This window comes from Argopecten irradians, chromosome 12, assembly GCF_041381155.1.
Source record: "Argopecten irradians isolate NY chromosome 12, Ai_NY, whole genome shotgun sequence".
NCBI classification, from domain to species: domain Eukaryota; kingdom Metazoa; phylum Mollusca; class Bivalvia; order Pectinida; family Pectinidae; genus Argopecten; species Argopecten irradians.
This window is the reverse complement of record NC_091145.1, coordinates 16,341,805-16,356,291: the sequence shown is the minus strand read 5'-3', so window position 1 is coordinate 16,356,291 and position 14,487 is coordinate 16,341,805. Positions and strand designations below refer to the sequence as shown.

General features: G+C 34.8%; 1 protein-coding gene across 1 annotated transcript; it reads right to left on the bottom strand.

Annotated features, from left to right (window-relative positions):
• Positions 1 to 5,640: 5,640 nt before the first annotated feature.
• On the bottom strand, positions 5,641 to 10,223 carry LOC138336279 (uncharacterized). The gene is made up of 2 exons (XM_069285705.1): positions 8,509 to 10,223; positions 5,641 to 8,088 (listed from the first exon to the last, which is right to left on the bottom strand). The coding sequence occupies exon 1, from the start codon at positions 10,030 to 10,032 to the stop codon at positions 8,512 to 8,514; it is 1,521 nt and encodes a 506-aa protein (XP_069141806.1). The 5' UTR covers positions 10,033 to 10,223; the 3' UTR covers positions 5,641 to 8,088; positions 8,509 to 8,511.
• Positions 10,224 to 14,487: the final 4,264 nt, after the last annotated feature.

Below are 14,487 nucleotides of genomic sequence, written 5' to 3'. Positions count from 1 at the left end.
TGAACGTTCGAATATAAATATAACTCTAGTTGATAACTACTCAAATTTATCTTTATATGTCTATATATCGCTTATAACAAGGTAATATTAATGATAAGATGTAGATATAACTTAAAGGGATATTTCAATGACGCTAGTTCTATAGATTCATATCTATATGCATTTATATTTATATGGATGTGTACAGTTGAAATATCAAATTCATCGTATAACTTCCGTGTTTTTTTCCATTCAATAAAGGCATATCATCAATTTTATTTATTACACACGTGTAATATAACCTGCATTGTGCGTAAAATAAATTTTCACCTTCTCATGTCGATTTTTCGGCGGCATGCTTCAGTGATATAGCACTATAAAAAGGGCAACAGTACCACTATACATGAAGCCACATGAATATACCGCAGTCTCCCAATACACGCACCTCGCACAACATACACGCAACACACCACATACATGGGAGGCCTAATGGGAGGCCCCACTGTTTTCTCGTCTGCCAGGTGAACGTTGAGTAAATTGCAAAGCTTTTTAAATTCTCCCCATAGCCTCGGAACAGTGAGGTGTATATATCCCCCCATCGAAGAAAAAGTCATCCAAGTAATGTAACGACTGTCCCTGGGGTCCTTTTGACGCCCCTTCTATAAAACAAAAAAAAATTCAGAAAGTGCACAGCTTATACTGACCCCAATAGGAAGGCATTTATCAAAGCATATCAAACCATCCAGGTGAAAACCTAACTGATCCTAATCCCCTGGGGAGACTGGTAATAACCTCAAAGCAGACTTAATGTCCATTTTAGCTAACAACGCACTCCTATCTAACCACTGAACTAACGCTACTGCATCATCTATACTAGAGTATTTGACGAAGCATGCATTCACATCAATGAAATAACTAACCGAGTTGTCTGCAGGATATGAGAGATGGTTACCATTCTAAAATCCCATCCTTCTTAGGAACCAAGCCTCGTGGAGAAATACGCAATGTTAGCAGTGGCGGAGTATTGAAAGGACCATTTATCCTATCAGCTAACAATTTTTATTTTGGCCCTGGCTATTTCTAAATTCCTATTTATACTTTTTTTAATGTCCAAAAGATGGACTGCGCGGACCACAATATAGAAGTGGGAAACCCCACCTAAAACCATCTAACAATTCCCTAGCAATGTCATAATGGGTGTAATTCTGCAATAGCTTTGTTAACTGATCAAGGTTTATTGGGGATTTCCCAATGAATATAACGAACCACACCCTGGATTGGAATTAGTTTTTTTGTTCCCATTTGAGGACTTTTGCCTTCACTGTGTTTGGAGGTGTTGACCATTTACTGAACAGGCATGTCGAAATCTACACCTAGCCTCAAATGTGCAGTGTCCCCTTATATATTGCCAACATTCTGTATTGGTTCGAAAACTATCAGACTGGGTTTTGCATTTAAAACCCTCGTTGCTAGTTGCCTGGGAGCTACTGTCATGGGGGTATCATTACCTCATCTTTGCTGATCTACAGGGGCAAGTAGCCAATGATGAACCTTCTTCATTCTATATTGTCCATCGTAGTTGACCAATGAGCCCCATCTGTTTGCTGCAAGCCTCGTGTATTTTAACCATTCCTGAGCCTTACCTGGATATTATTCTAATAGAATGCACGTAAATATCATAAAGGCGCTATTCCAAACCCGGATGCTATAAATTGTCCTTGCCTCGAGGTGTTTTTTCTGACACCAATCTTGCATTTTTGAATACAATTTCGTCCCCCAGCCTGATCCATTTCTCTCTCAAGATCCCTAGCGGACTTCAACAGCATTCCCAAACCTATAAATTCCCCCGCCCACATTTTCTCTTTCAATTTTAAGGGAACGTGCTCTCCTATCCCACCAAAAAACACTGACAAACGGTACCGGGCTTTAAAGGCAGTCTGGGTCCGTTACCCACTCTACAGCAAATTCATTACACTCACTACTACTCGACCCCGCCATATTACCTGATGGCCCGGCTTGTGGTTCATCATGTTCAGCCGTTGATGGTCCAGCAATCGGCTCTTTGTTTCTCGTAGCCTTACTAGCCCCATGTGGTTCTGTCTGCACTTCGACGTCGGAATTATCATTAACATAACTCATCCGGCGAAAATCTCTTCGAAGCGCGTCTTGGGTGTTTTCCTCGGAGCCTCGCCTTTCCTGTGTGTTTCTGAGATATTCCAATATCCAAAAAGAGGTTGATGGGTGAAAAATTAAGACGATTTCGCTGGCTTGCTGATGGAGAAAAAAACGTTGCCCTACAGATATGGCTGTCCGGCTACAAAGGCCGGAAATGAAGATCGTTTAGATCATTTATCATATATGAAATGATAAATACAGTTACTTTGACGGTTATGGTCTGGTGGTCTAATACCACATCAAGAGTTCAAAATGTCAAGAAATGTCTGGGTTTTACGTCAGTATGATAATTCACTGAAGAATATAACATATTCTGAAAATTGATTGCTACCGGAGTTCCTAATGGACACTCATCCCACAGCTATGCCACATTCTTTTAGACTGGATCAGGAGTTCGGCCTGATACAGAAGCTTAAAACAATAATTTACCAAATAAATATTTTGCCATCATGAATTTTAAAGAAATTCATGACAAGATAAATACAAAAATAGAATCACTTTACCAATTAAACTATGACCTTGGAAATAGCTTAATGACAAAATATTAATTACTTTAAGATATAATTACAATATAAAAATGCAAACCCTGGAATAATTGCAAAATTGCATACAAACTTATCGTATTATATATAGATGCTATGCTGAATATAAAAAAACTATAAAAAAAAATATACAATTAACTGGTCTGTCTCCTTGTCAGCTAAACCTTACTCAGGTAAAAATTGGCACCAGTCCTTCACGTGCACACACAGGTGAATAGTAATCATATGCAGACACAGATTCATTCAAAGCCCTTTCACCATCTCTCCCTCTGGACAGCACACACGTGATAGTTTTGGATCCTAATACATGTAATATATAATGGTATGTAACATACAATTAAACCAAATATATATACCCTATTACATAAAATATCTAGTGAAAACAATCACATATATCTATACTCTGTTACATGATCAATATCGAAATACATGCTTATGAAAATATTTGAAATGGATTGAAATGGTGTACTTTTCGTTGTATATTCCGTTTTATCGATAGGAATATTTTATCTTTGTTATTTTTTAATCGGTTGTTCGCGGCAACACACCAGACGTTGCAAGTGACTATAGAAATGTGAATATAAGCATACCATCGGCTATGCTAGAAAACCAAATGTATCGCACACACCATTGCATATCAAAAATATGACAACCAATGCTTAAAAAATTGGTACTTGACAGAATTATGGTTTTAGTGATACGGTCCGAATCTCAACTAATCGATTGATTGGTCATCTGGCGGAACATTCCAAACAAGAAAAAACAAGGGCAATTTTTTTCCAAATATATATTTTATTTCATCATATATAATATTCCAACATGTGATATATTAATACATATCCAAATCCAAAGTCAGCTATTTGTATATAAGATTACTACAGTACTATACTTATATATCCATACAAGCATGTGGAAGTCTTAAATTCATACAGAAAAAGATATTTTGCTTAATTTCCTATTGAATTAAATCTATAATAAAGTTTCTAATTTTCTCTTCTTTTTACAGTGTAAGAGTAAAGCCGAGCATTTTCTATTTTTGTAATAAAATAAATACAGCTTACCCTTAACAAAAGTTGGGATTTTCTCCCTTTGCTTGCAAGAATTGGTTGGGCACTGAAAGGTACCACAAGGTCATGTTTAATTGTATCATATTAAAAAAGGAGGACTAAAAAGACAGCAACACAGCAACAATCCCAAAATAAATGCAACACTGTCTCCCTTCCATTTTCACAAAAGAAACACCTTTCTGTTTCAGATAATTTAGCCTTCATCAATTTAACATTAGTATACCGAATATCATGCAATACCTTAATCTGGAAATTCTGAAGCTTAGTATCATAAGTAATAAGTTAAGGAAATATGTAATAACTTTGCCATGCTTTCATCAACTATGAGCATCTCACTATAATCAATACAAATTTGATTTCCTCTCTTTCGGAATGCAAATAATCATTCATTGTCGTCGAGTACATTACAGTTGTCCTTCATCATGCGATTGGCTTGTAGAACGAATTAAAAAAAAAAGATTGATGTCCACCCAGAAAAAATTGTAAACCTCAACAGTAAACCCGTCTATTCCTACCGGCTTAGAATTTTTCATAATTTTTTAAGCATTTAAGACATTCATGATATTGTATTTCCCTTTCTAAACTATTTCTTTTCTCCAGAGAAAGCTTATTGATAAAAGGATTATTTTCATCAAAAAACTGACGCTGAGTTATATCATTATTGGATTTTTCTATTCAATCTTTGGTAAAAATTATTTTGTTATTTTACTATATCAAGGATATCTGTTATCTTATTAGCACTATCATCAATTAATTTGGTAATTAAGTTTTTCCTTGTAATGTCGCTTTTCTAAATTACAAAAGTGTTTAGTTCTTTTTTCCCCTCGACTTTCCACCTTGATTTTGTTCGTAGAATCATACCATGGATTTTCCTGTCTCGAATTATTCTTAATTCATTTTTCTATTTCAATAATTTTGTCGTTTTGCCTATTTCCAGCCTTTTGTAATTTATCTAACTCGGCCCAAAGTTCACTTTCCAACCTGTTTTGTTCACGTTTCTTAAAAGAGGAATAAGCGATCGTTTTACCTCTTATCAGCAATTTCAATGATTCCCATAGTAGCTTGTCATCAATAGTAAAAGTATCCCCGACAGAATATTGATTTATAGTGTCCGCAATTCATTCTTTCACCATTTCTACATAGACTGTATCATTAAGGGAACTTTTATTAAACTGCCATGTACGCTTTTTGAGTTTGAGTTTACATAACAGGTGAATGGTCAGATTTATAACTTACTCCTATACTATATTTATCAACAAAAGATAAAAGATCTGATGACGCTAAAAATAAACAAGCCTTGCTTGCTTTCTATTGGGGCCATGCCAAGAGAAAAGTAATTCATCTGGATTGCTTTCCCTCCAGACATCTATTAAATCAATTTTATCCCCCTCGAAACGCATTTGCGGGGGATGTTGTTTTGGGACTCCGTCCGTCCGTCCGAGATCCTTTTCCGTGCTATAATTCAAAATTCGTTCAACGCAGCTCGTTGAAACTTTCTATATACATCAGACAAGTGCCCTAGTTGTGCCTTATGCTATTGCGGACCTTTCATTTTGGGATTTTTTTTCGTTACCATGAAAACTTCGTCAAAATACCAAATTACTGTTTCCTTTTGTTTCCTGACTATAACTTAAAAACCGTTCAACGCAGCTGCAGGAAATTTTTGAATATATCAGACAAGTGCCATAGTTGTGCCTTATGCTATTGCGAACCTTCCATGTTAGGTTGTTTATTTTATCAAGGAAACTTGGTCAAAAATGCCAAATTACTGTTTCTTTTTCATTTCCGGGCTATAACTCCAAAATCGTTCAACGCAGCTCCATGAAAAATTCTGTATATATCAGACAGGTGCTCTAGTTGTGAATATTGCTGTTGGATTTTTCTTTTTTTTTTTTTTACCATGAAACTCAAAAATACGAAATTACAGTTTCTTTTTGTTACCTGCTGTTTTTTTTCAATTTTACAATAGTTTTACAATACTTACATACATTTAAAGTTATAATTGAATAATTCTTACTCTGACCTTGATGTATTTTGGTTTTATTGGATAATGCTTCACTTTGCGGCTCCTTGTTTCTTTTAACTCTATTATTTTACCCTTATTAGTGAGGGTATTTCTATTAACACAGTTTTGTATGTTTAAACTGTAATCTTGTGGAGCATTCCATTCTCCACCTATAATAGTAGAGGTATGTTCACGAAGTTCTAGTTACTGTACTAATGTGTAATAAAACAATACATCAGTTTCATAAGGACCATAAACTGCTACTAATGTTAGAAACTTGTTACAAGAATCTAATTCTATATCAAGCATAAGAAAGTTTCTCATTGAATTATGTTTCATAGATATATATGTAAACCCAAAAGTATTTTTAAATAAAATTGCAATACCTCTGCTATTGGATTCATAACAAGGGCAAATATTAGTCATATGATAAATATTCGCTTCCTTCATATAAGATTTATGATATGAAGGTAGCTCATGACAGATCCTCTAGATACATCAAGTTAGATAAAACAAATGTAACATAACGCTTACATGATATAATTGAGCTGTTTAGAGCATGTTATCAGTACCAGGGGTTGTTATAGATGTCTAAGGGACCGCAGAATCAAAATAAAAATATATTTCTGGATATCCCCTTGTGGGCAGATGACCTTCTTCACAATTACTCCATTGATACTGTAAGGTATGGAAATATATACAGGTATGTATTTATTATATAACTACAGTAAATTCTATTTTAAATTCATGGTTACATATATTACAAATTACATTTAATTTATAGTCACTTGATCCTATACATTACCCTAACCTAACTGACCACGTGCAATCATGTCACGGAAAAATATTTTAAAATTTATAATAGAAAACCAAAGTAAATTAATTATATTCTATAATGAATAAGAAGTTAAATACTTAATTGTAGTACAACTTTATGAATTAAACTTAACCCCGAGCACTGTGGCCGTAAAGCACACAGGCTTATCGATATGAACGTGTGTGTCCTTTCATAGATATCCGTGTAATGTGTGGACACGCTTCCACCAAGGGGGGCATGCAAGGACATTGTCATGCAAGGTAAATGTGACACTCTCAACCAATCCATTCGCCCGCCTCTCATACGTCATCACGACAACTTACATACACGGTGTCTGTAATACGTATATAACGAACTGTTTATGATTCCCCCGCAACGATGTCATTTACACACCGATAAGACAAAGGTACAGAGGTCTGGTCCATAGTAAAACGTACAGACATCCACACAACACATTACATATAGGGTAGACTCTCATTAAAGGACATTAATAGAACATCAAATCCACTCAACTAAAAAAAACAACCATAGTATATATAATACAATGTAATGGGAAAGTTACCACAGATAAAATAGACCTATCTTCAATGCACCATTTCTGTGCTTAGAAAAAACCATTTACAACATCGTATGTAGCTCTAACATGCAGATTTATGACTTAATCAATATAAAAAATGTAATTTTGAACAGTTGATTGTAAACATCGGGAGAAGACCTAATCCTGGTAAATTATATCACATTCGTACATTATCCACAATCGAGTAGTTCTATTGTCTTCATCTCCCGCATATCTACTTTTGATTGGATCATGATATCACCCTGTAGGACATTAGAATTGTATCTGCTTGGTTGGTTGAAAATCATATGTCCCATTAACAGCTAGGATCATTGAAGGAGATACGAGGTGTTAAGTTCAATCAACCAATCGTCCTACAAATATCACCTTAAATGGCACAGTACTGCCGATGTGGCTGCAGATATGATATCTCAATCAATAAGGATCTGTAACAAAGGAAGATCATCACCAATTGGTTAAAGATTTCACCAGTCAACAAACCAGCGGTAATTAGGATGAAGGCGAAAACTATTTTAAAAACCCGCATTATGAAAATAAACAGTTATATTTATTTTAATTAATTTGTTCAGAGCGGGATAAGAGTGGTATTAATGTTAGGCTAATCACTTTTGCGACTCTACTAAACCATCCCTCTCTTTTTACATTTCATTTTAAAAATCAAAAGCCGTTTCGGAAATGTAGTGGGCCTGAGATATTGTTGAAATTTCGGGTTTAAACGTTTTTTGTAGAGATAATATTTGGAATAATTGCAGTTGCAAGGACCAACAATGGTGAAATGCGTAAAGTGACAGGTATATTTTGACATGGAAGGAATGTTTAGCTTTTTATGTGTGATAATGAATATTAAGACTGCAGAATGTCCGATTGCTTGGGTAAAACCAGCACCATCCGACATGGGCAAAGCTTCGTCTGGGGACTGCCAACGTCTGCAATGAAACATAAATGTCTTAAACATAAATGTCTTTAGTATCATCAATGGAAATGAAAGATTCTTAACGAGTGTCAATGATGTTTCGTAGTGGTGCAGTGATTTAATGTTGAAGTTTGATATATTTAATAAAGTGTTTATTTTATCAAGAATGACAGTTTCAGACCTGAGGCTGTAGAATATAAAGTTTACATACGATTGAACAACAAACACAACACGTGCGGTGTATGAATGTGTAACGCACGCAAAACCGTTTTAATAAGGCATATTTTCATTGGCGAAATGCTTCTATTTAACCTTAACGAAATTTTAAAATCAATCTACTTTTAAAAATATAGATATGATAACACCGCAATAGTTTTTGTTGTATAAGGTTAACATAATTTAATGAGCTCCTTTATAAAATAACAAGACTTACCTCTTAATACGAATACCTGAAAATCCGCACATTGCCGTCAATATCACCAACCCACACTCTATCGCCGTGTAACGCAAGGGCCCATGGACTGGCATCAATAACCAACAAGGTCTTTAATGGTTCACAAAATGGACTCAATAGTTGAACAGTGTGACTAAACACTTCAGTAACTATAATATTGTCTCTAGAATCAAACATGACCCCAGATAGTTCAAATCCTTCCATCGTGTCACCGGTTAAAACACTTGGTCCTCTGTAAACTAGTTCGGGTGAAAGTTGTCCGTCAAAAAGAACCAGCTCACTACATCTACGATTTATATCATTGATGACCGCTATTTGTGTATCTGTGCTGTTTACACAGACTTTAAATGGCGAAACAAAGATATTTCTCCCGAATCCATCTTTCTTACGACGCTTTTTCTTCTGGCCCCATTTATCATACCTCGCCAAAGCACATGTACCACTTTCTGTGACTTCATACTCGATACTATCGCACAGTGTAACATATATATCACCAGACGGACTTGTACATATACACTTAGGTTTCAGGGGACTGGTATCAATCTTCTCTGTAATTTCTCCATTTGGTAGCTGCATCTCCTTGACACATTCCTGATCGACACAACAGAAAAGTAACCTGTTATCTGTCGTGACAGTAAATCCGTTAGTCTTGGTTCCAAGGTTGATACATTGTCTAATTTGTCCGCAATTATCAGAAAGCATTACACTGTTCTTCATCTCGCATTTCAGGAAGCACAACTGTGGTTCCTGACAAAACATATATCGCAAGCCATCTTTTTGCGAATGCCTGAAAGAATTCACAAACGATACATTTAATTCTCTTTTAATCGAACCAACAAAGTCTGACGAGGTATTGGCCTTCTCATCTCCTTTCTCTGTTTTTCCCTTAAATGTACCTACTCCTGCAACAGTACCAAACATCCGCTCCAGCTGCAATACACTGACAGTCCCTGGCTGGAATTCCAGCCTCTGAATGTCAGGTCTCGGAACACGTGCGATATCAGGGACCTCCATGTCCCTGGCGGCCATGATGACCTCCACGTGGTCGTTCATCTTCTGTATATCGGCCACCTTCTTCTGGAACATTTCTATCCCTGACACTTGTTGTGTCATGGCTTGCTCCGTTTCGTCAATGGCCGACGTGTTTTTATCGAGCTCGGTTATACGTTTTTCTTCTACTTCCTTGTTGACTTTGTCAACCTCACCTTTGATAACATCACCATGTTTTACGATTTCCTCACCAACACGACTCGATTCTTGGTGAAATTCTTCCCTAAGTTTCGATATATTTACCAAGTCAGATTTGATTTCTTCAAATACCTCCAGTTTGTCTGTTTCTACCTGTTCAAAGTGCTGACGGATAGACTGAGCGGCGCTCCGTAATGTCTGTAGTTTGTGTTCTGTATGGTCCTCCTCAATACAAACTCCACAAAGAAGGGTATACTTTACACATGACTTACACGCCATAATCACTGTCTCACCTGTGTGTTTAGTACACTCCATTGTGAATTGTGTAACATTAGGGTACGTCACATTACATGTTATAGTGGACAGCAATTACGATATCATGTGCATATTACTCATTGCCAGTTTCGTTGGTATCTCTAAAGCCCGTAACTGCTGTTATTTATTGATTTGATATAGTCGATTCTATAAAATTGTTGGTTGCGTGTTTTTTTTTTTTTGTTTTTGGTTTTTTTGGTGGTTTTTTTATCTCTCATGTCATTTATTCGGTTCATATTGTTTCAAAGTTTAAATATCAAAGCATTATTAAATGTTATGAGATGGTCGACATTATGTGTTGGAAATAACTAATTCCCGTCGCTACTGATTCTTATGTAGTACAAAAAGGCTTGTATATCTTGGCCAAAAACACTGCAAGTATATAAAATAACAATATTGAAACAGACTATATTCAAATACACAGGTAAGTGAATTAGGTTATCGAAACCGCTGTCTATTATATCAGGAGTCAAATAGGCTAAAATCTTTAAATAACTTCTTGTAAATAAGCAATAGTCCTAAAGATTGGATATTAGACTTGTAGCATGGTGGGGACCAAGAGACCTTCAGTTTTGGACCAATTTTAATCAATTGATATTCTAAACGGATTATTATGGAATTAACGGTTTTGCAGTTTCTAGTAAAATATTTTATCTGTTCTCGTTTGACAGTGTTTCACGTGAACCAACAGAAAATGTTGGTATAGAATTTATAATTTTAATCGTATACAACAGATATTATTTTGTGGAATTTCCTGTTCCCAATTTCCATTTTAATATATATATATATTTGTTAATTTTATGTGGAAACTTTGGTCCACTTCTGCCATTCATATTAAGTTGATTTTTATTCAAATAGAAGTAAAGAACTCTCATTGCATTGGTAGCAGACCAGAGATTATTAAGTGGAGAGCCCCTGTTTTGGGCCATGCATAAAAAAATAAAAATAAAATATATTCTGAAATCGGTACATCCAATATGGAGGGTTTGATTTAAGTTTCAATTTTTGCAAAAATAATCATAACAAAAATGGGTTAGATATTACAATGAAAATCCATGGCGCGGGTTTATGCAAAAATATTGAAAAATCCACACAATCGACCTATGAAATAAATTAGCTTATTTTGCCATTGTCATGGAAGTGCTCAATTTAAGGCAGGTCTTAAGAACAAAATTGAGTACATTTTTTTGCAATTTTAGGCTAAAAATCTTGATAGTTTGCAATTTTTCAGGTATTTTGTTGTTACCGTGATATTCACATGCATGAATAAGCGCAGAATATGGCCAAATCTGTATCAAAATATCAAATTGTAATTGCAAAAGTTGTCCTGATTGATTATATATATACTTTTGTACGGATATTTTTTACAGTTAAATGACTATATATCTATATTTCTAAGGCATGCGCCTTATTTTTATAGATTGTCCAAATCTACTGTTTTCTGCTACCATTAGGCTTTACTGGATTTTTGGAGACCTCATTCGGCTTCGTAACTCATTGTTTTATTTGATCGATATCAATTTAATATTGTTATAATCAAATCTTGTCTTTATAAACGTGAAACAGTTAGTTTTATAAGCATTGATATATGGTTAGGTTGGCCACTCATCTTAGCGTCTTGCGTTAAATTGTCTTCATCTACATAATAGTAAATGGTGTGATCCTATCTTTGCAGAAGACTTAACGTTTGGGTAACTTTCGGAATTCAGAACATTTAAGAAAGTTTGGTAACTTTCGGAATTCAGAACATTTAAGAAAGCTAATCATTATATACACGCACACCTTCAGGTTGGAAAGATCGCTTTTCATATGCAAGTACCTTAGGACTATAGAGAGAGACAGTATTCAAAATACAAATGATATATTGCTTCATCGCCGACATATATGCCATTTCCAAGATACTAATCAGCTATCATCGTGCGTTTAGGTTCGCATATACGGGGGTATTGTATACAAATTAGAACATCCTGTAAACCATTGAAACTAGTAATCATTACCCATATATGTGTAAGGACAATTGAAACAATATTCTGTATCTTGTGTTTTGGTTTATGATGACATCGTCAATTGCAATCTTTTCATATCTTATACTGAAAGTTTAAAAGGCCTTTAAAAATCGTACTGTTTTGTTATAGCAAAACATTAGTGGATATGTAATACATTTGAGGGACCTATACTGTCAATTTCCCGTTTTCCATTTCAAAACAAGTTCGCGAAGATAATTATTCGCGAATATATCACTTTAAAGACTATTCATATCAATATTGAAGATGTAGATATTAATTCGCGGATTTAAAACTTGGATTGCAAATTTGCCAAATTTTACAAGAACGACTAAAAATGTAGTTTTACAGTATACCCTTTAATGCGTTTTTTACTTATGATTTCGTTATAAGTTTTTCACTGCATGGGACTATGACCGAATTACTGTAGTATTCACAGACATCCACACGCCATCAATAATTAATGTAAGCCAAGCTGTTGATATGTATCATTTTCTTTTATTCATCTCAGATTTACATAACCGAAGTCACATAACCTTGAATACGGTATTTAATGCCATGGGAGGTGCATTAGTACATAACAAATTCAGTTTGTTTTTGTTGTGCATGATATGATATTAGAAAATGACCACCGTGATTAATATGTCTTTTAACGTTTCTATAGTCATGGCATTGATCTTCCAATGCTCAAATTATCAATATAAATAATTGTATCAGTCAATATCTTATGTTACAAAATAAATTATATATGCATACAATTACTTTTGTTATTTTACTATTGTGTTTACACAAAATAACAATGGACAACATAGCTGTGACGTAGCAGCATTAATCGTCAGTAGATAATTATATGTGTTAAAGGTGACAATGTACGTTATAAAAGTTTCCTCTAGCAGCTGTGTTCATTTTCTATATAATATCAATGTCAACGATACATACAGATGTAGTAAGTTAAAATATGCCATTACAATTATTCTACAATATACACTGTAGACACCTACATCAGATCTCAATATAATTATCTGTCTTATTTTATTCCCGTATCTTTACGAACGATATGTAATTATTGGGTCAATATGGTTTGGCAAATACACAAAATTTACATCTGATATAGACATAACATGTCCTAACGCGAAAGTGCAATAAAACTATATTCATGTTTGCTTTTTGCACTCGTGGGAAATATAAAAGTTTTCGCCCACTATTTGGAATATATTATTCATTAAGAAACAAGCTACAGCCCCTATTTATTTTGGCTTTAAATACTATCGTGATTTGAGAATAAATGATATTGGTATTTGTGCATTGTTGCTTACCTGCGATTCGAGTTGCTTCCCTTTGTCCAATCCAACAATTATGTTTAGGGATGTTAAAATAATTCTCGAAATGACAGAAATGGCAGTCTTATTATTCTGAAATGTAATTTGTAGTAAAGCCCTACTCGAATTCCTGAATTCGAAGTTTAAGATATTAAGGTTTATCTAGCTTCAGGTTTCCAAGGCTTTGCCGAGATTCTTCGCAGATTGATAAATGTCACCGTATCTCTTGTTTGGTGCGATTTCTTCGAGGAAGGGGATCGGGGTCGTTCGGTCTGTCTTTGGATGAGGAGTGGAATTTACATATGAGAATGTGTCTAATTAATATTCATTGTGTCATCTCTAGAAGGGACGGAAATTGCCGTTAAAAAATCATGTAATGAAAAGATAAAAAGATTTATAGAGCTAAAAATAATTGTAACGTTGCTGTACTTTGTGTTAATAACAAAATTTAAAAGTTTGTATAACATGTTTGTGTTCAGAATGGAGAAAAAAGTGAAATAGAAAATAGATACGTATCCTGAGTCTCTTTTTTCAATATTATTTATCTTTCAGGCGAGTGTAGAGGAACAACCCCTCATGTGCATGCGCGACGCGTGAACATTCAAAACATTCGATCACGAAGAATATCTAATCTGTCTAATGGACATATCTGCCTATTGACTGAAAACACCAAATTTGCTCCGACTACAGTGTTACTTGAATTACTTAGTCGTTAAATCAATAAACGTTGAAACGGAATTTCAGATACGTTTTGTGAAGTGAGTTTGTCCTGAAGAGTGGTAAATAATCCTATACTGTTACAGGTTTTTACAGCCATAAGATGAAGATTTTTCATTATATTATTTGGTTTTATGGCGACTTGCCTTCTAACCGATTGTGTTTTTAGTTTCATCAATTGTCAATTGATAATTAGGTGTTACTAGTCCACTACTACCATGCCCAATAGGGTTGATATAGTGCACGACTTTCTTACACAAAGAGGCTCTAACTTTTAGACTTTAGTTACAATAGGGAAAATAATGGGGCGGAGCGTGCGGCGAAAAATAATAAATATAGGCATGTTTAGGCGGATCTAAATTTGTTCGTGTATTCTTCTGTGTTGGACACTATTATTTCACTATTTTGACTATTGG

What these genes read in the sequence shown, in the direction of transcription:
- LOC138336279 (XM_069285705.1), bottom strand. Translation starts at nt 10,032, where the DNA reads ATGGAGTGTACTAAACACACAGGTGAGACAGTGATTATGGCGTGTAAG.